This window comes from Falco peregrinus, chromosome Z (assembly GCF_023634155.1).
Source record: "Falco peregrinus isolate bFalPer1 chromosome Z, bFalPer1.pri, whole genome shotgun sequence".
Lineage (NCBI taxonomy): Eukaryota > Metazoa > Chordata > Aves > Falconiformes > Falconidae > Falco > Falco peregrinus.
In genome coordinates this window covers 8,000,653-8,019,913 of record NC_073739.1, presented here as the reverse complement: position 1 = coordinate 8,019,913, position 19,261 = coordinate 8,000,653, and the positions used below count along the sequence as shown (strand labels likewise).

The 19,261-nt window shown below is 46.4% G+C and overlaps 3 protein-coding genes across 5 annotated transcripts in view; 1 reads left to right on the top strand and 2 right to left on the bottom strand.

The window, feature by feature from the left end:
- Nucleotides 1-5,536: 5,536 nt before the first annotated feature.
- On the bottom strand, nt 5,537-8,219 carry RFESD (Rieske Fe-S domain containing). The gene is made up of 4 exons (XM_005236958.4): nt 8,012-8,219; nt 6,945-7,125; nt 6,820-6,854; nt 5,537-6,536 (listed from the first exon to the last, which is right to left on the bottom strand). The coding sequence occupies exons 1-4, from the start codon at nt 8,087-8,089 to the stop codon at nt 6,243-6,245; spliced, it is 588 nt and encodes a 195-aa protein (XP_005237015.1). The 5' UTR covers nt 8,090-8,219; the 3' UTR covers nt 5,537-6,242.
- Nucleotides 8,220-10,683: 2,464 nt separating this feature from the next.
- On the top strand, nt 10,684-15,374 carry GPR150 (G protein-coupled receptor 150). The gene is made up of 3 exons (XM_055791725.1): nt 10,684-13,008; nt 14,996-15,046; nt 15,322-15,374. The coding sequence occupies exon 1, from the start codon at nt 11,624-11,626 to the stop codon at nt 12,671-12,673; it is 1,050 nt and encodes a 349-aa protein (XP_055647700.1). The 5' UTR covers nt 10,684-11,623; the 3' UTR covers nt 12,674-13,008; nt 14,996-15,046; nt 15,322-15,374.
- Nucleotides 14,967-19,261, bottom strand: part of ARSK (arylsulfatase family member K) — a 27,867-nt gene continuing 23,572 nt past the window's right edge. For all 3 annotated transcript variants that reach the window (XM_055791722.1, XM_055791724.1, XM_055791723.1), the window contains one exon: nt 14,967-19,234. In XM_055791722.1, the coding sequence (XP_055647697.1) occupies nt 18,960-19,234 (275 nt within the window). In that variant the 3' untranslated portion in view covers nt 14,967-18,959. The remainder of the gene's footprint in view (nt 19,235-19,261) is intronic.

Genomic DNA, 19,261 nt, shown 5'->3' with positions numbered 1-19,261 from the left:
TGAAGGAACCTTTGGATTCCTCCTTGTTTCCATTTTTCAATAGGGAGATACAGGGAGAGTGTTCGGGTAAATGCCAGAAACACATTTAGTATTACTTTTGTTTCATTTTTAGTACTTACACTTTTTTTCTAGAGGAATACTCACCTATACCAAATTAAGTTCTGCTTCAGTTTCATAGCCATGAAGTGTGATTAATCTTACCAAGGAGCTGACTGATAAAATTTGAAAATGCAGGCTATATGAGGCAATATTATTGACTTACTGTATTTTACTGCGGTGAATGTTCTCAGAAAGGACTCTTCCATTCTGCACAGCAAAGAAAAATTTTGTAAAAGTTGTCCATAGAAATTAACAGATAATCTCTGTTAAAGCTTGCATAGTCCAAATTACAGAAGGAAAGCACATTGGGATAAGAGAGCAGTGCAGCAGCAGCCCATCTTTTTAAATGCCAGTATGTTTTGTCTATATAGTTAAAGTTAATCAGTTATCAGCTATTCCAAAAGCAATGGAAAAAATAACCAGGAATACAACATTACATAAAATCACAGAATCACAAAAGGGTTTGGGTTGGAAGGGACCTTTACAGACCACCTAGTACAACTTGCCACAGGCAGGGACATCTTTCATTAGACCAAGTTGTTCTGAGCCCCATCCAACGTGACCTTGAATGTTTCCAGGGATGGGGCATCCACAGCTGCTCTGGGCAACCTGTGCCAGCGCCTCATCAGCCTCACAAGAAAGAATTTCTTCCTAATATCTACCCTGAATAAACCCTCTTTCAGTTTAGAACTGCTGCCCCTTGTCCTGTCACTACAGGCCCTGGTAAAAAGTCTCTCCCCATCTTTCTTACAAGCCCCCTTTATTTTATATAGTGAAAGGCTGCAATATACAGAGCCTTCTCCTGTCTAGGCTGAGCAAGCCCAGCTCCCTCAGCCTGTCTCCATAGGGGAGGTGCTCCAGCCCTCTGAGCATCTCCATGGCCTCCTCTGGACATGCTCCAACAGGTCCATGTCTTTCCTGTGCTGAGGACCCCAGAGCTGGATGCAGCGCTGCAGCGGGGGTCTCACCAGAGCAGAGTAGAGCAGCAGAACCCCCTTCCTTGACCTGCCAGTCTTGCTGCTGGTGATGCAGCCCAGGACACGGTTGGCTTTCTGGGCTGCGAGCGCACGTTGCCGGCTCACGTCCAGCTGTTCATCCCCCAGCACCCCCAAGTCCTTCTGGGCAGGGCTGCCCGCAACCCCTTCACCCCCAGCCTGTACTGGTACCGGGGGCTGCCTGACCCAGGGGCAGGACCTTGCACTTGGCCTCGCACATGAATGTAGTTAATACTAAGCCTCCTTTCTGCTTGTGATAACTTCTGCAAAGGGATAACAAAAACTCATGTGAACACCTGCATCTCCAGACTGATGGTGAGCTTCAAGTTTTCTTTAGTGCTGAGTATCATGAAAAATACCATGAGCACTGCAAGGTGACACAGCCTCCTGGGAGATGCTATTTGTCCTGAACATCTATTGCTTTTCAAATTCAGATGACGGTGCTGGTGTTTCTTGGGTGTCAGGCCAGTATGGTGTCAGGAGCACTGCAAGGCCATATAATCAATACAGGGCAAGGCCATCACCGCACCACTCTTTCCTGGGCCAAAATACAGCTACAGAACTATGCAGTTTTTCCTGGAGCTATCTGTGCCAAATAAGCATGCATTTTTTTCAGGATGTTCAGTATACACTGTAATAAAAAAGAAAGGTTTTACTTGAATGGGGATTAATTGAAATCAAGGCAGGAGATCTGTGAGCAGAGGTAATGTCTCCTATCAAACAACACTTTCACTTGCAGCCTAATTCAGTAAAATTACAGATGTCAGACGATGAAAACTGAGTTTAAGTCTTCCATTCCAGTGAAAAATTCCACTTAACAAAATCAGTAAGTCTGCCTGAATTAACACCACATTAAAAAAAACATTTTCTGGGTAGCATTCAAAGAAAGAACCAAAACCACTGCACCCCTTTAAGCCTCACCTACTCCTCCTGCATCCCAACGCCCTTGGCACGGTGCCAGCATACCCACTTGGCAGAGCTGGCTGGATGTGCTGGTGCGGCAGAAAGCCACTTACCCTGGGTGCCTCAGGTGCAGCTGGGGCAGGGGAGACCCCACGGGTCAGATCCAGTGTGGGACCAGCTCTCCCACAGCACTGCCAGCACAGGGCAGTCTCCCCACGCGCGTCCCCTCTCCCCACACACAGCCAGGGGCTCAAGTACCTCTCCAGCAATATTATATCCATTGTCCACCCCCTGCTTCCTCCAGTAACCTTCGAAAGCAGGTGCCAAGCCAAGTGGGCAGAGCGATGGGACACTTGGGAATTGGTGAGTGCTGACTCCCGCAGACCATGTTTGTGCGATCAGCAGGAATAAATGTGAGTTATTTTTCCTAATCATATCAGAAAGCACAGGTGCAAATTTCAGACCTGATCTCATTCCAAAATTAAGCATGAATTTAGGAACCGTACAAATCTATTGAAAAGGGCTTCAACAGTGAAAGGTGGGTTTTAAAAGTTGTTTTCCTAGGCACCTGACATTTTTATCAGCCTGGTATGATCTCCTACCCTGTAAAGACTGCTCTCACTGATGTATGTGCTCCATATAGGGTATGTTCATGAACTTCTCAATCCTGACTTCATAACGCTTTTTACATTGAAGTTGTCCTTTATTTCATGTGCAGCACTAAATGAAGTCAAGGATGTACAAAACAAGGCAGAAGGTAAATGCACACCATCAGCCTTTGAGACAATATTGTCTAATTAAAGTTTGCGGTGCAGCTACATCAGGGTAAGACTCAAGCTGCTGTTCAAACCACTACAGTCATAGTTTTCACCTGTCTTACATTAAAACATGGCTCCATGATAGGATAAATATAACTTGTTTATTCTGTTCAAGCTGTTTGTGAAAGCAGCTTACAAAGCCTGAATGTCTTGCAGAGTCATCATGAAAATTTTCAGTCCAAAGCACAAAATATATTTCTCTGTTTGGCTGGTTAATGATAGGAAAACAGATGGGTTTTGCTCATTTGTCAAATTAAACTGAACCCCCAAAACTATCAACAACGAACCACTCCTGAATGATTTGCAAGGTTGATTTGAACATCACTCTCATTAACACATCTTTCCAGGAAGCTCTAATTACACAGCCAGTGACTCTTCGGTCTCTTGCCCACAGCGACGACTCATTCCCTCTGCCTCTTCATTGTCTTTTAAATGCCGCCTCAGCCTCACCACCTTAACCACTCCTGTCTTCCTCCTTGTCCTGCTGTTGCTCTCTGATTGCAAACAGCTACATGCCAGCCTTCCTCTGCCCCCACCAGCAGCTCCCTGGGCAGCTCTTGGTCCCCCACCCTGCTTTAGTCTCCTTGCTCCCAAAAGTGCTCTTTGCTGCCTTTTCTGGTTTTCTCCACTGAAGCCTCCTTCCCTCCTCTTCTCACCCATCTGGACACTCCTCACTTCCCACCCAGCTCCAGCACCTGCTCTCCTATCACATCCAAGAACCCCACACACTGCCCGTCTATGCTTCCCTACCAGTCCCCTGACTGTCTCCATTTCAGGACAACCCCTGTGTTTCCATGTTTTCCACGTCTTCACAGGATAGATCAGTATAACTAGAGACTCAGAAAGGGCTGGCAGGACAAGAGACTCAGAAATACCCAAACCCAGGACATTAAACGTTTACGGTATTTTCAAATTAGGTGCATATTCTAGCACTTCAAAACTCAGACGAATAAAATGGAATAGCGTATATATTATTTTAAAGGTAGCAACTTTAGCAAGCCATAGGTTTTGTTCTTTGCTGTCAAAAAAAAAAAAAAAAAATCTAACAGCCAGCCAAGTCTCCCTCCTTTGTTCACAACCACCTGAGTTAATAGTTCTCTGTTCCTTCTCTGTTCCGGATCATCAACAAGAAAATTGAGGGGAAAGCAAACTAATGGATCAACTTCAGATGCTAAATTGTGATCTCCCTCAGAACATGTTTAAAGTACAAGCAAAAACACCTTAAAAGCTTGCAAACAGTTATTATGCTTGAGAAGTACTGAAGAAAAGGGACTTATCTAAGCCTGGACACGCAGTTCCACTGATTTGTTATAATTAACAGTAAATATATGACTAAACACTTTGCTGGATTTTAGCCAGAAAATTCAATTCTGCAAAAGCCTGAGCACTCTTCTGCCAATATGAACATGTTCATGAAAGTTTCAAGTAAAACTTCCTATTACTAACAATCTGCTAAATGTCATACAGGCAGCAGCATATTCACTGATAATTGGTACTTTCTTAAACTGAACTGCATCTTTATTAATTTAAACAGGAAGCTGATGCAGGTATATCCGAAGATTCTTACAACACTTTCCTTTTATATGATCTATGCCTTTCAATAGGACAAGACATCCATGGTTAAGTTCCATTGCAGGTGCAGGTAGCTGGGTGAGGAGGAAGGGATTCTCCATCCCACTCTGCACCACCCAAAGGGATGCATGTTCCAGGCCTCTTGGACGATCAGCTCCATCACCGCCCCACCTGCCTCACCTTCCTGCCATCTACCCTGTGGCTGCAAGAGGAGAAGTTTATGTTTTCCTTAAAAAACAAACAAACAAAAACCACCACAGAACTGGTCAGTACACAACAGTATTTTCTAGCATATGACTAAGACGTGACTCGTCTGATGGGAGGCAGACATGTTCACATCTGGTCTCATCAGCACTGGCTGGTTGAGTGGTCAGCGAGAAGAGGAGGAGGAGAAGAAGGAAGCAAGCACTTTTTGTTGTAGTACTATAAAACACAAAACTGAAGCAGGTCAGCTCAACAGCACTTTGAAGGCATGCATCACTTCTCTCTACTGACCATGAAAACAACGTAAGGAGGCATGATCAGAGGTGGACATCTAAATTTAAATGTGGTGAAATAAATTGTATTTTCTTTGCTTTTTTCATCACAATCAGTGGGACACAGATGTTTTCCTCTGATATCTCCCTATGCCTCAGTACTTTAAAACACATTTATATGAACAATGGCTTTGTCACAGACCTACATACATTAAAATTAAAAAATAAAAAATATAAATAAAAATATAAATTAAATTAAATGAAATTTTAAAAGATCTTCACATACATTAAAAACAATACAAGCCACCAGATGCACAAGAGAAACTTAAGACTGGTAAACTTCAAACTGAAACTGATTATGATCAAACTTTGTAAACAGCCCACAAATCACAGAAAAACACACCCCAAAGAACTGCAGCCATGCGAGAGGCTGCTGAGCGTTCACATGGCAACCCTGCACTCCAGACCCCACTGTGTCCCAGAGCCCAGCCCTCCCCTCAACCCAGCACAGCTCGGAGGGAAACTTTCTTGGAGGGGTTATCGAGGCAGGTTTGACATTATACAGTGAATGCACACACAGAAACCTAACTTTTGACTCTAAACATAAACGTAACATTTTTCAAATGTATAAAACTGTATTTACAACAAATAAAATCAAACAAGAGCCAGTACATTATGTATCAGGTTTTTATACCAAACAGCTTCTTCCTTATCCAACAGACTCAGGAAGAATAAACTATACCTGACAAATACTTTTCACATCATTTGATGAACTACCAAAAGGAGTTCAATTGAGAAGGAAAAGAAATATTTCCATGGACTCATGGTAGTAACACCCAAATAGGCACAAAAAAAAGCTCACTAAAATATGCTTAGGTTTTGTACTTCCCTTTGTGGTACTTAATAAACATTCAGGATTGCTCACATATCTAAAAAGTTTAAAATTTTCATGTCATTTATACCAAAGACATTGTCATTATAAACTGTTAAGTACATAAATATAACCTTTACACCTGACTATTTATCTTTAATTATGTAATATGTTTTATAAGCAGTGATATACTACATTCCCTCCTAAAAATTAAAAAAAAAATAATCTAGCAAAATAGGATTTCTAAATATCAAATATCATGAAGCACTCTGCTGTAAATAGTCCTTTTGAAATGCAAGTGCAAAAAAAAAAATCATTGGCACAAGATCAGTCACATTTCTGACAATGCAGAGCTTCTTATCTTAATTCTACATGTTTCAATGCTTTAACATAACATTAACACTAGAATGTAATCTGGAGACAATCTTCACGGCCACAGTACATTTTTATTTCATTACAATGGTACTTCATCAGTGCATTCACCCAGATTCTGCTTTCTGGCCACAAGTTACTCTGCTGCTTGTGAGTTGCTTTGTTTTTCCATAGCTAAATCACCACCATTTTTGTACTTGTCAGCAAAATAATCAGAGTCAAAGCTTACGGACAAATCAGGAGGACTTACATAAATGTTTCCATTGTCTATTGTGACTTTATGAATCCTTTGTTTGACTCCTTTTGACTGCCATTGTGGTGTTGGTGATGGATCCAAAGGGTTTATTCCTTCATATAATCCTTCTCCTGTTTCCAAAGTAATTTTATACTTGTGCCAAGGACAAACAATACATGCTTGACCATTGATATCCTGTGAGGAGAAGAAGAAGAAGATGAAGAAGAAGAAGAAGAAGAAGAAGAAGAAGAAGAAGAAGAAGAAGAACCACCTGCAAGTCATCAGCTTCTGCTTCTTCTTCTGGAAGAATCTCTAGGGCAAAAGACATGCTTGGTGATCTGGCTGCATGGCTGTCTGTAATTTTACATATATAACCACTTCTTTTGATGTCATGTTCAGATGAAAGTATTCCAAAAAAATGCATTTGAGTTTCCACATGACTGTATGCCACTATATTATTTTTATTTTGCTTACGTACCTCTATTTCTCCAAGACATAAAGGGCCTCCTTCATCTGAAACATGGTAGAGGACAGTATTAATTTATGCAGCAGATGTTATGCTTAATAGTTGCAACATTGAGATCACACGTGCAAATATCTTACGGTAGCAGCGGGAGTCCATAGCATGAAATTTCCCTTCATGGTAGAAAACAACAACTTCTCTGCCATTGACTTTGGCTGTTGTTCTTTGGGACTTCTTTATATCATCTTCTTTGCCAATTAATATAAGACCATCTGGCTCCATTTCAACTGTTCCTGTGCTTGAGCTGTGCAAATCCACATCCTCAAAACAGAAAAAAAATATCAAAAATCCACTTACAGAGCAGTTCACATTTGGACTTCTATACATACAATGGATATCTCAGTCCCAGAGAAAATCCCTATCCACTTAACACGTGAGGCAAAAGGAGCAGAATTTTTTGTAAAAGACTATCACCATGCACACGAAGCAAAGCACAGGAGCTTGGTGATAATGCTCGGCCAACGTGTTCCCTAACAGAACAGGGACTAGGAGAACCAGCTGTTGCAAACCTGATACCTGAGGCTGAGGCAAGATAAATTCTCAATCACTATTCACTTACTCTGCACTTTAATTGCCACCTCCCCTCAAAACTTATATGCAAACAAATACAAGGATATAAATTTATATAAACAAATACACAAGGACACAAATTTATATAAACAAATACATAAGGACACAAATGCAAGTATGAAATACCGTACAGTTTAGCTATGCAGTGGGTAGCATTTACACAGAAGTCCAATAGTGTAAATAATAAATAACATGGCTAGAAATACAAATTGGTACAACTTGCTAAAAAGTTTCGCCTGCAAAAGGGGGAAAAATGATTTATTAAGAAGTCATATTCAAGCTGGCCTTTTCAGCAAATCTTTATGTACTTCCCTCCCTCCTCATATGTATTTCAAATGTCTGATAGCTTCTCCCTCTCCCAGCAGACGACATGCTCACAAAACTGCCTTCCTATAAAATTTTCTGATAATTAGCTACTGTGTTCCAGATCCCCCAGTTCCCAGATCAACCACACCACCCTGCTCCTTCAGAACATCAGGCCAAAAAAGGTCTTTTCATGTGCTGAGGCCAAAGGGGAACCACGCACGGGGGGAATCCTGCTGCAGGGTGTGTAGAACCACGAAGAGCCACACGGTACCTTAGGTCCATGCCAGATTGCAAAGGAGATGAGAAAGCAGATGAAGAAATGGAGGCTCAGAATAATGAGATCCAGCATTGCCTTTCTTCAGCTGTGCCTATTGCAACTGTCCTGCCTTGCTCACATACGCAACAGCTTGCCTCGCTACCCCTCTTTATGTGCACATAGGAGGCGGGAGGGCCAGCCCCTGCAGCTCCAGAGGCAGGATGTATGGAGGCTCAGCACGGCTGAACCAGCTCTGCCAGGGCTGATAAGGACCAGGGACACGCTGGGTCTGGCCTGATAAGAAGATGAGAGCTCCGGGTTCCCCCTGCCACCATCCTCCCCGTGAGCCCATGCCACCACCGCCTCCTCCACGTGGGACACGCTGGACCAAAACCCTGCTCAGAGCCGCACACTGCCTTATGTGTTTGCTCAGGATCAGCAGCTGCGTGTTTCCTAATAAACTGTTACAGCAGGAACGCTGGTGTAAGTAATGGTGTGGCGTTTTCAGGGCCAGTTTTTATCTGATTTACACATGATCAACCATAAGGACCAATCCTCTGCTTTCCAGTTTACAGGAACTTCCACCCAGTCTTACCTAGAAAATGAAACGTCACTGTCAGACTCATGGGACGATCCAACAAAGCATTCACGCCTGTTTTCTTAAGAAAACAAGCATAGCACACAGCAAACTAGCCACAAGAACAGGAGCAGGAAATCCCTAAATTTTACTATTACCTTTTGGCCGACTTCGTCTATAAACACTCCAAACTGGTCACAATCTTAAAATGCAAAAGCCTGTAGTTAGGAACAAGGCACCACTAAGAAAATTGTATGTCTCTACACATACACACATAAAAATAGACACGCACACACACACATATCTACATGCCTCAACACACACACACGTATACATGTATCATAGAATCATAGAGTTGTCTGGACTGGAAGTGACCTTAAAGCCCACCCAGTCCCACCCCCTGCCCTGGGCAGGGCCCCCTCCCCCCAGCCCAGGCTGCTCCCAGCCCCGTCCAGCCTGGCCTTGAGCCCTGCCAGGGATGGGGCACCCACAGCTGCTCTGGGCAGCCTGGGCCAGCGCCTCGCCGCCCTCACGGGGAGAATTTCTTCCTGATATCTAATCTAAATCTACACTCTTTCAGTTTAACACCATTCCTCCTTGTCCTATTGCTATAGGCCCTGCTAAAAAGTCTCTCCCCATCTTTCTTATAAGCCCCCTTTGCCTTTAAGTGCTGGCAGGCTGCTTTAAGATGTCCCCAGAGCCTTCTCTTCTCCTGATGGAACAACTCCAACTCTCAGCCTGTCCTCACAGGAGAGGTGCTCCAGCCCTCTGGGCATCTTTGTGGCCTTCTCTGGGCTTGCTCCAACAAGTCCATGTCCTTCTTACGGTGGGGGCCCCAGAGCTGGACACAGTACTGTAGATGGGGTCTCATATTTCAACATATTTGGACATATGTATGTCCAAACCAGTATGAAAATAACACCTGGCACCAAACCTCCAGCTCATTTAGTAATGATATTTATACTGTTAACCTGGATTTTGTATACGTAAATTACCAGAGCATCATAGAATGGTCTGGGTTGGAAGAGACCTTAAAGACCTTCTAGTTCCACCCCCCCTTGCCATGGGCAGGGACACCTCCCACCGGGCTAGGGTGCTGGCAACCCAGCCTGTCAGCACGTTGTAGACCCCACATGGCCCAAGTGGTGTAAGCAATCAATAGCCAACAGCTTCAGTTTACATTGCATAAGACTTGCATGCTTATCTACAGCCAACTGCAGATTAAGAGCTGCCCTGGCACATAGATGGTCCTCCAAAAGAAAGACTCTGAGACAACGTACACTTGTTAACATGCTACTGAGTTTGTTAAATGCACGGTGGCAAAAGACTTCCTTCCCTTAGAAAAGGAGCATGGTTACGGACTCCCCTTCACAGAAGACCTGTAACTAGACCCCTTCACTGCAGGCCGACTATTGGCCACTTTCTCATCCATGAGGTGGACGTTTACCTGCAAAGTACGAATGGAACATGAGAAGTTTCAACCTGGAGCATGCCAAGAGGCAATGAGACCCCACAGGAGGCTTTGCAGTTTCTCACCGAGAGGAGTCATCAGTCAGGGACAGGACCCAGCATAAGGGAAGGGCAACAGACCTCCAAAGCGGTTTTCAGTCAATGTCACCTTTACTTCTTCCATCTCAGCTCCCCCCTTGGTGCCATTGGGAGAGCACAGCCTCCACAGCTGGACACAGACCAACGAAGACCTGTTTTTTCCTCCCTTTCTTTAAACAGCAAAGCCATGGGCACAAAGCATGGTTCTGGAGAGAGCTAAGCTGGTGAGCATCACTTGCCTATCAAAAGCACATTAAAATGGCAATTTGTCTGTCTGCCCTCTCACAGCCCCTTGCAAAGTGCACTCTCCATCAGACTTCAAGGTGAAATAATAATCAGTTTGGCTTGTTCCTGTTTTTTCCAGGCTGATGACCATGTTACAATCATCTATTCAAACAAGACAAGGAGTATGATGGCCCATAACACCCCCCCCCCAGGTCCCATGACAGTGTCTTGGGCTACCAACAGGTACCAGAGCAGAACCTGGCAATGGAAGTAAAAACACTTCAATCAAAAAGAGAAATGGTTATTTCCCACCCACCCCCACCCCCCCACACGCAAACACACTTCAAGATGATTTTCAACTAGATTTTTCCTGACGTTTTCTTAAGAGTTTGGCTGTTTTGAGGATTTCTGAGTCACCACACACCATGCTGGACGGAGGCGTCCCTGCAGCCAAGGGCCATCTGGTGGGAAAGGGATTTGTGAGCAGCAAAAGGATTAGTTTTCCGGCTAGAAATACAGCTGGGAATAACAGTGAGTCGTAGTTATTCACTGCCGCACGCTGCTCTAACACTTTTTTCCCTCGTTGGGAGGGGGTGTGTGCCTCACGTGCCCCGGGAACGTGGGTGTCAGTATGGGCAGCCATCAGGGGCTGGCCTGGGTCCCAACACCTCCCATGTGGAGACCACAGCAAACAGAGACACGACCCCCTGCTCCCCCCACGCTCTGCCGCTCACCCCAGCTGTCCTCTGGAGGGGATGCTCACTGGGGGTGTCAGGGCAGGCAGCGGCGTCAGGCAGGAGGTTACTGAGCTGTGGGGAAGGACCCTGCCAGCCCCAGGCTGTGCCAGGGATGAGGACACCAGCGGGATGATGCCCACCAGTCCCGGCCGGTGCAGGGGATGAGGACCGCTGGGGGAAGATACCGGCTGGTCCCGGGTGGCTAAAGGGGAAGATGCCCGGCGGTCCCGGGCCGCGTCAGGGATGAGAGCTGTCAGGGTATGATGCCTGCCGGTCCCGGGCCGTGTCGGGGATGAGGACTGCTGGCCCCGGGTGGCGTCAGGGCTGAGGACCGCGGGGGGAAGATGCCCGCCGGTGCCGGGCAGGGGACGATGCTCGCCGGCGAAAGATGCCCGCGGGTGCCGGAGGCGGGGGGCGTGCGATCCGCCGTGCGCGCAGCCCACCCCCGGTGCCGTATGACGGCGAGCCCCCTATATATGTCTCCGGGGAGCGGTGCGCTGCCGCCGGGGAAGGTCGGCGGCCCGAGCGGCGGCTGCCCGGATGGCGGAAGACCCCTTCCCCCACGGCCTGAACCTCTCCGCCCCCGGCGCCCCCCCGCCCCGCCCCGTCCCGCGGGCGGCCTGCGCGGGCGCCGTGCTGCTGCTGGCGCTGGTGGGCAACGGGCTGGTGCTGCGGCGAGTGTGCGGGGGGCCGCGCCGGCGGCGGGACCTGCTGGTGGGGCACCTGGCCCTGGCCGACCTGGCGGGCTGCGGGCTGGCGCTGCTCCCGCCGCTGGCCGCCGACCTCCCCGGCGCCGCCGCGCCCCCGGGCGCCGCCGCCTGCCGCCTGCTGCCGCTGCTGCAGCGCTGCGGGCCGCTGGCCTCGGCCCACGGGCTGGTGCTGCTGGCGCTGGAGCGGCACCGCCCGGCGCTGCCCGCCCGCTGCCTGTGCGCCCTGGGCTGGCTGCTGGCCCCGCTCCTCGCCCTGCCCCAGGCCTTCGCCTTCCGCCCGGCCCCGCGCCCCGGCGGGCCCCGCTGCCGCAGCATCTTCGAGGAGCTGCCCCGCTGGCACGGCCTGGCCTTCGCCGCCTACGGGGCGGCCACCGGCTTCCTGGCGCCCGCCGGGCTGCTGGGCTGGGCCTGCGCCCGCAGCCTGGACGCCGCCCGACGGCGGCGGGGGCGCGGGGCGGGGGGCGGCGAGGGGCGGCCCCGGAGCCGGGCGCGGGCGCTGCGGCTGCTGCTGCTGCTGGCCGCGCTCTTCGCGCTCTGCCGCCTGCCCCGCTGCGCTGCCGAGCTGGGGCTGGCCTCGGCCGGGCGGCGGGAGGCGCCGCCGGCGCTGGGCATCGTGGCGGCGGCCAGCAGCGCCCTCAACCCCTACGCCTGCCTGCTCCTCCACGGCCGGCGGCACCGGCCGCGCCGCCTGCGGCGGGGCCCCTGCGGGAGCTGCACGGCGCCCGCCGCCGCCTGCTGCTGCCCCGGCCTCGACGGCCAGGGGCCGCGGGGGGCCACGCTCCGCCGCCCGCTGCGCCGCCGCGCCCCCGGCTCCCCGGGGCCCCGCGGGAGCCCCCGCGCCTCGGCAGCCCCCGTGCCCGAGCCGGCGGTGCGGCGCTAGCGGCGGCGGGGCCTCGCCCCGGGGGAGCCGTGGCCCCGGCGAGGGGACGGGACGGGGCTGCGCGCTGCGGGGCGTGTGGGCAGCCGCGGAGCGCTGCCCCCAGACCTTCACCTCGGCGGTGGCCGAGCCGGGGGTGTCGCGGGCTGGCTATTACCTGTCTGGCATGTTTCCGTGTCAGGCCCGGAGAGGGCAGAGCCGGCAGGGAGGCTGATGCTGTGCGAACTGCCCGAGCGCTGGTCCCATCCGCAGCCCGACTGACTGGTCCCTACAGAGCCTTACGCGTATTTCGGTCGTACCGTGTGGATTTCTTGGTACCTCATTCGGAAATAAAATCGGTCAGTACAAGAAATTTACTCTTTTTTGTTGTTGTTGTTGCCGTTGTTGTAGTCCGCTAGGAAAGTGTGGATGTGACCATTAGCTTTCGGGTGGGCTGGTGCGGTTCTTGGGTCGGTTAAATAGTTGTACAGGCTGAGCAGGGGGCTGCAGTGGTGTGTAGCTGTATAAAACACACCCCTGCTTGTGGCAAAAGTCTTCTAAAACGTGGTGTTTATTCCTGCGTGGCATGTGTGAAGGCAGAACAATGAAGCCGTACTGCTCTGAGACTATATCCTCGTTTAGCTCTGGTTTTATTTGTTAGATTTCCATTACACCCACTTCACCAGCTGAATGTGTTGACATTCGTTCATAATGTTCATGTTGACACTACCAGTTAAGCCAAGCCTACATTTTTCTGTGATTCAAGAGCTCTGTTTCTGTAGGACTGGGCACGAAGGATGTGCAATGTTTATAGCCGGTAGCATATGCGTATCAATACTCTCAATATGTTGACGACAGCTCACATGTATGAATATGCCGGAGCGAGAGCTCTGTACCTGCAGACAAACTGCAGCGTGTTTATGCTGTGATTGCATGAAGCTGTTTCTCACCCAAAGACCCTGGCTGTAGCTCCTGCGCGGCTGCTGCTGGTGCAGGGAACAGCACAGCCACCTGGGCAGGTCTCAGGAGCTGCACAGCTTTTTGAACAGCAATGTTTCTTTCCACGGGGAAGCTGCCAAGTGGGGCTTTTTAGTTCTAATTATCTAGCAGTGATCTGTGTGCATTTAGGCTCTCACCAACGATGCTCACAAGGGGGGCAAGGACAGTCGGTTCAGGGCAAGGCTTCTATTTGTGCAGGCTCTTTAGCAGGGCTTTTCCTTGCTTAGGTGATAAATCAGCACTGGCTCAGCGACAGAGGACCTGAGGCTAATCATATTCTTGCTGTCTGGCTCTCACCAACCTATCCAAAAATTTCTTTACACTTTCCTCTTTCCTGTGGATATCACGTCTTGTCTCAGAACTGTCTCTTGCTGTGTGCTGGTGTCACGGGTGGAGAGATGCACTTCACTCCTAAGAGGGAAGCAGCAATATGTTTTATCGGTATAAACCAGCAATTGAACCAAGTTTGATAGTAAATGTGGCCGGTTTGACAAGATTTGATGGCAAGGTACACTTGATTATTTACTGCACAGAGGACAGAGCCAGAGAAGACTGTTGGGGGACCCTCCTGTTGAGTCATGAGGTTCAGAAAGGACACCCCTGCATTCCGGAATCCTTCTCAGAGGGGAGTTGTGGTGCGGATGGATCCAAACTTAGTCCCAGAGTTGGTAAATGGTTTCTAGCTGCCGGATTATATGTGCACTGCCAGTCCTTTGTACCACTTAGCCAGGATTTCAAAGTTTAGCATGCACTTAGTCACTTACCAAGAATCTGTTGGGGCGACGAATCTCTCAGCCTCAAAGAGTATGCCTGAGGGGTGTCCCCGCTCACGGGGATACCCTGCCATGCATGAGGGTTCAGCGGGCCCTGGGCTGCCCTTTATTTATGGGTTAAGATGATTGACTTACATTTTCATACGAACTAAAGAAGTTGGTTTCCTTCATACCCAGCTTGAGTCAGACCTCTACCAGCGTTGTGGTTAGGTGGGTGCATTGTTTTAGCCCTTGGCTGTTGTGGGGTTACCTGTCTCCCCAGAATCCTTTTCGAGTTGGAGGCAGCCATCACAGCCAGATGCATCATAGATGTAATGTAATATATAGCTGCCAACGGTAGTTATCACGTGAGCAGGGTTATGGAAATAAAGGTCAGGTTGAGGTGGGAGGACACTGTCATAGCTCCTGTTGTACTGCAGTTACATGTCAAGGTATCAGATGCTGACAGGTAGCTGTAGCATCTCAAGCTCAACGAGCTTCCTCTTGAGGAAGGCTGAAGGTGACCAATTTCCTTAGAAGAAAACATGACTCCAAAGCCAGTGACCTCATGTGATGTTTTTATTTATCTTTACAGTAATTGGTGTCTGCTCATAATTACTGCTGCTGACAAAGGGTCATTACAAAGGTGAGTAGAGGTGAAACTGGGCTGTGTAGATGGGACTGAACTTCATTCAGAAAGAAATAAATAGTGGTGAAGCTGAAATCACGCAGAAAGGGGCTGTGAAGAGCATCCTGCAGGCATTTGTTCTGGCTCCCTGATCTAGTGCAGGATCACACATACCTTGGCCATTCTTGACAAATAATTTCAACATTTTTTATTAAATTCCAGTGACAGAGTTTAGATAGCTTGACAGGCTGTTTACATGTCTAAGCACTTAAAAGTCCTTTCTTTCTCTCCAGACAGCTCATCAGAACAGCCCTACCAGAAAAACTTTTTCCGCTCTCAGTGGCAGCGCTTGTGGTGCTCCTGTATGAGCCTTAGTCATAGTTGAGGACTTGTCAAGTTTGTCTGATGGATGAAACACACCTAATATGATTCACAGGTCCATTATTTATAGTATTTTCTTACAAATCCTCTCATCTCTTTATGGCCTTAAGAGACAAAGCCACAAAGTGGAGACAATACCCTTTTTTTAGGAGATTCACTAGTGATAATAAAGTAATTGCCTCTTGTGTCTTTTCATTAAATGATCCTCAAACGTCACTGTCTTCCTTTGTCGCCACATCACGCTGTTGATTCATACTCCTCTCCTGGTTCTCAAAAATCTCCAGGCATGTGTTCTGGTTTTTTTTTTTGTTTGTTTGCTTGTTTGTTTTTTTGCTGCAAAACTGCAGCCTAGAAAGTTTGTTGTTCACCATTTTAAATATTTTCCCTTCATTTTGACCACGACTAATCCATGAAAAACTTCACCTGACTGATTGCAAATTATTTTTCCAGCTAATCGAGACTACTTTAGTTTTAGCCTGTCCTCAGAAGTGCTGACTGTTCTCCCAGGGTGCATTTTCTCACATTTAATAGAAGTGCCGAATCCTGCATTCAAATTACTAACTAAAAAAGTACCAACAGTACTACACCACGTTCTTGCAGACCTTATTTGATCAGCCTTCTGTCTTTAATTTTTGGTACCTACTACTGAGCTTTATTTTAGCCAGTTGTGAAGCTAACTTACAGTAATTTTATCTACTCTGTTGCCATTCCTTGCTTAAATTAAGATCAGGTAGACCATTGCCCAAGTGCATTCAAAGTCTGGATTTCCCCTCTGATTTATTTCTTACCAACTCGGCTAATTATCCTGACAAAGGCAGCAGGTTATTCTCATGTGATTTGTTGGCAAATTCACAGTGGCAGTCTTGTACCTATCTGGTGACATCTAGGAACTTGCATTTGCAAAAGTAATTCCCTTTTTTGTTCATCTGGTCAGTAGCACCTCTCCTGCCTTTGTGAACACTTGCAGGTAAAAAGGAAGGTTCAGAAGCCCTTGGTAGTCAGAGGTAAATCTGAAGAGGCTGAATTGACCTGGCTACATCTAATAAATACATCTGGACCTGCTGGCATTCCAGCCTGCCCCCTTCTCCCTTTCACTGCACTGTGTCTCTTCACTGTTAATACTACGTAAGTTGTTTAGCACGTTTGAAAAACAGGGGGGTTTGCCCTTCGTTAGCTGGCCAGCCTTGCAGATTGCAAACCTCACTCGGTTTGTGTTACAATAATGCAGATGCGTTAGCACAGTAAGGCAGAGTAACCGAGTATGATAAATGCGTCTGTTTTGGACTGAAAATTAGCTCAATTCTGCACTGACACAGGTAGATTGTTCATTGCAAACAGAGGTTGGAAGGCATTAGGGGGCTTTTGCCTTCTCTCCTGACTCTTCAGAACAAAGGTTCACAGGCAAGTAATAACTTGCAAAACTCAAAGTTTGCTTTTAACAAACAAGTCACTATCTTCTCTTTAAATAAGCATTTTAAGATGACCAGGTATAAAAACAAGTACTAGACAGACTTAGGATCCGATCACAATCCACTGCTGGTTGGCTCACATGCCATAGAATTGCCTTGCGAGGGGGTATCCCTACCTCCTGATGCGGTAGCTCTACTTGCAAGCCGGCGCATTCCTGGGCTTTCCTGCGTTTTCTGGAAACCTGCTCCCATGCACTGGGCTTCTTTGGACAGTCTGTGATAAAATAAGTTTTTGCAAGGAATTCTGGTAAGAAGTTTGTTTTTCCAGGTTTTTTTTCCATTTCACAGAGTATCACAAACTGCACTTTTGTAAGCTTAATACTTACAAAGAAATGCATCTTACAAGCTCGTGTCTTTACAGAAACCACTGTCTGCAGAACTGACAGAATACAATTTTCCCTAGTAATTCTTTAAACATTCAGTCGTTAAAAAAGCACACACAAAACACATCCAGTTCACCATAATTTTATTTTAATACATTCTGTACAATGTACTCTCTGACAAGTGAAGTTTATTTGTTCTTTTCCCTCCTGAAGAAGCTTTCATAGGGATATGTTTATTTTCTCTACTTATGCAGCTGCTTTACATTACACCACTAAGACATGGGTTTTTTTAAAATAATTTCATTGCTATCTGAACTCATTTTAGCAAGAATTATAACGACATGTGCTACAGTGTCTGAAGGGTTTTTAAAAACTATTAATTTGTTCCTTGCCCACAAAAAACCCCAAATAACCTGGAAAACATGCTACCATAGCAGTAAGTAGTGTACGGTTAGGCTTAATGTCCTATGAACACAGATGTAGAAAACAGCTAAAACATTCTAATTCTAGTGTGGGAAGTAATTTATGAAATGCATGTGGAGTGCTTAGCTGTCAGAAAACACAAGTATTTTTCAAGTTTATTTTTACTAGCTTACTGCTACTGGTGAGCACTTCATTACAGATTCTAGAAAGCATTCACGCAGGAAGTATAATGTCATCCTGAGTTGTTACTATAGCAGCAACAACTGTGATCAAGAATAAGTAAACCTAAGTGCGGCTACAATTATGTTTTTCTTAAGCAGAAGAGTTACCAGCTAAATCTTCCATCTTCAAAAACTGCTTTTTTTTTTTTTTGGTCACATCCCTCAAAAAATGTCAAATAGTATTTTTATGTTAACTTTTTCTCCAAGCTTCAGTTTTGTCTCCTCTGTGTACATTTCAGGTTCCAGTTCTCCACGCACTGATGCACATTAAAACATATGCCTGCAGAATCTCACTGCATAATGGAGATTTATTCAAGAAGCTTTCATCTTATGCTATGCGAATCAGACTATTACTTATCATCAGAGGGGTTTGTTTGTTTTGTGGGTTTTTTTAATTTCTGACAGTGACCAGATTCCTCTTCACCTGCACATGTGTTCAACTAGTAGCCTATGCATATTATGAAATTTATTTGAACAGCAAGGAGTGATAAGTACCAGATCCAAAAGCAAGAGATAGAAAGCCAATCTTGAAAAGATGGAGTCAACCACATATGAAACAGGAATGCTGACACAGTAAATACTCGAATAAACTGCATCCATATTCAGACCAGTACTAGCTGTTAACTTTCTGATTATATTTTAACCACTATAGCTTCTCGAAGGTGGATGAATGTGTATTCATTGTAGACTTAAAATCTGCCTTGATGGAAAGTTGGCTCCAGCACATTCCACTGTAATTGGTATCCGACTCCACTAAATTTTATAATCCTTGCTTTAGTCTGTCCTTAGAAATGAAAATTTGTGGTGAGTTCTAATGCTTAATACTCTGCATTTTTGCAACCAGGTAAATATTCCATACATGCAATTAGTACTTAAGTACTATCCTTCCTACATACACTTAAGTGTTACAGAACTGTAGTATCTAAAAATCTAGATTTGTTGCGCTGGCTAGTTACATAAAATGCTTTTGGCTTTCTCACACAAAGCAGTAATTGTTTGGGCATCTTTGCTGTCAATAGCTTATATAAGAATAACTGTAATACTTGAAATATAGCATAATATTACAAATGCAGAATGTTTTCATATCATTAGTTATATAAAATCTAGGTGGTTTTTATTTACTTTGACTAAGCCACTTGTCAATTGCATTCTCATATTTTTTTGGTTCCTTTAACCAGTCTTGATGCCACCTAAGGTTGGCAATAACATTTGAGTAATTCTGGCCCAAACTTTGTTTCCAACTGATAAACTGTCTTTTGTTATACTCCTTAACAGAAGAAGAAACATTTGGATAGTTTACTATTGAGCGAAGTAGTGTGTCCAAGGAATGTACAATTATTGGGAATTTTACGGCAACATTTGTTAGCTCATCTGGATCAGCAGTAAGGTCTGGAACAAAGAAAAAGTCAGTTAAAA

Bases quoted from the DNA above. Each gene is read 5' to 3' on its own strand.
- RFESD (XM_005236958.4), bottom strand. From the start codon at position 8,089: ATGCTGGATCTCATTATTCTGAGCCTCCATTTCTTCATCTGCTTTCTC. The intron at 7,126-8,011 runs GTACCGTGTGGC...TTCTGTTTTGAG, and splicing joins CAATCTGGCATGGACCTAAG to GATGTGGATTTGCACAGCTC. The intron at 6,855-6,944 runs GTAAGATATTTG...ACCATGTTTCAG, and splicing joins TATGGACTCCCGCTGCTACC to ATGAAGGAGGCCCTTTATGT.
- GPR150 (XM_055791725.1), top strand. From the start codon at position 11,624: ATGGCGGAAGACCCCTTCCCCCACGGCCTGAACCTCTCCGCCCCCGGC.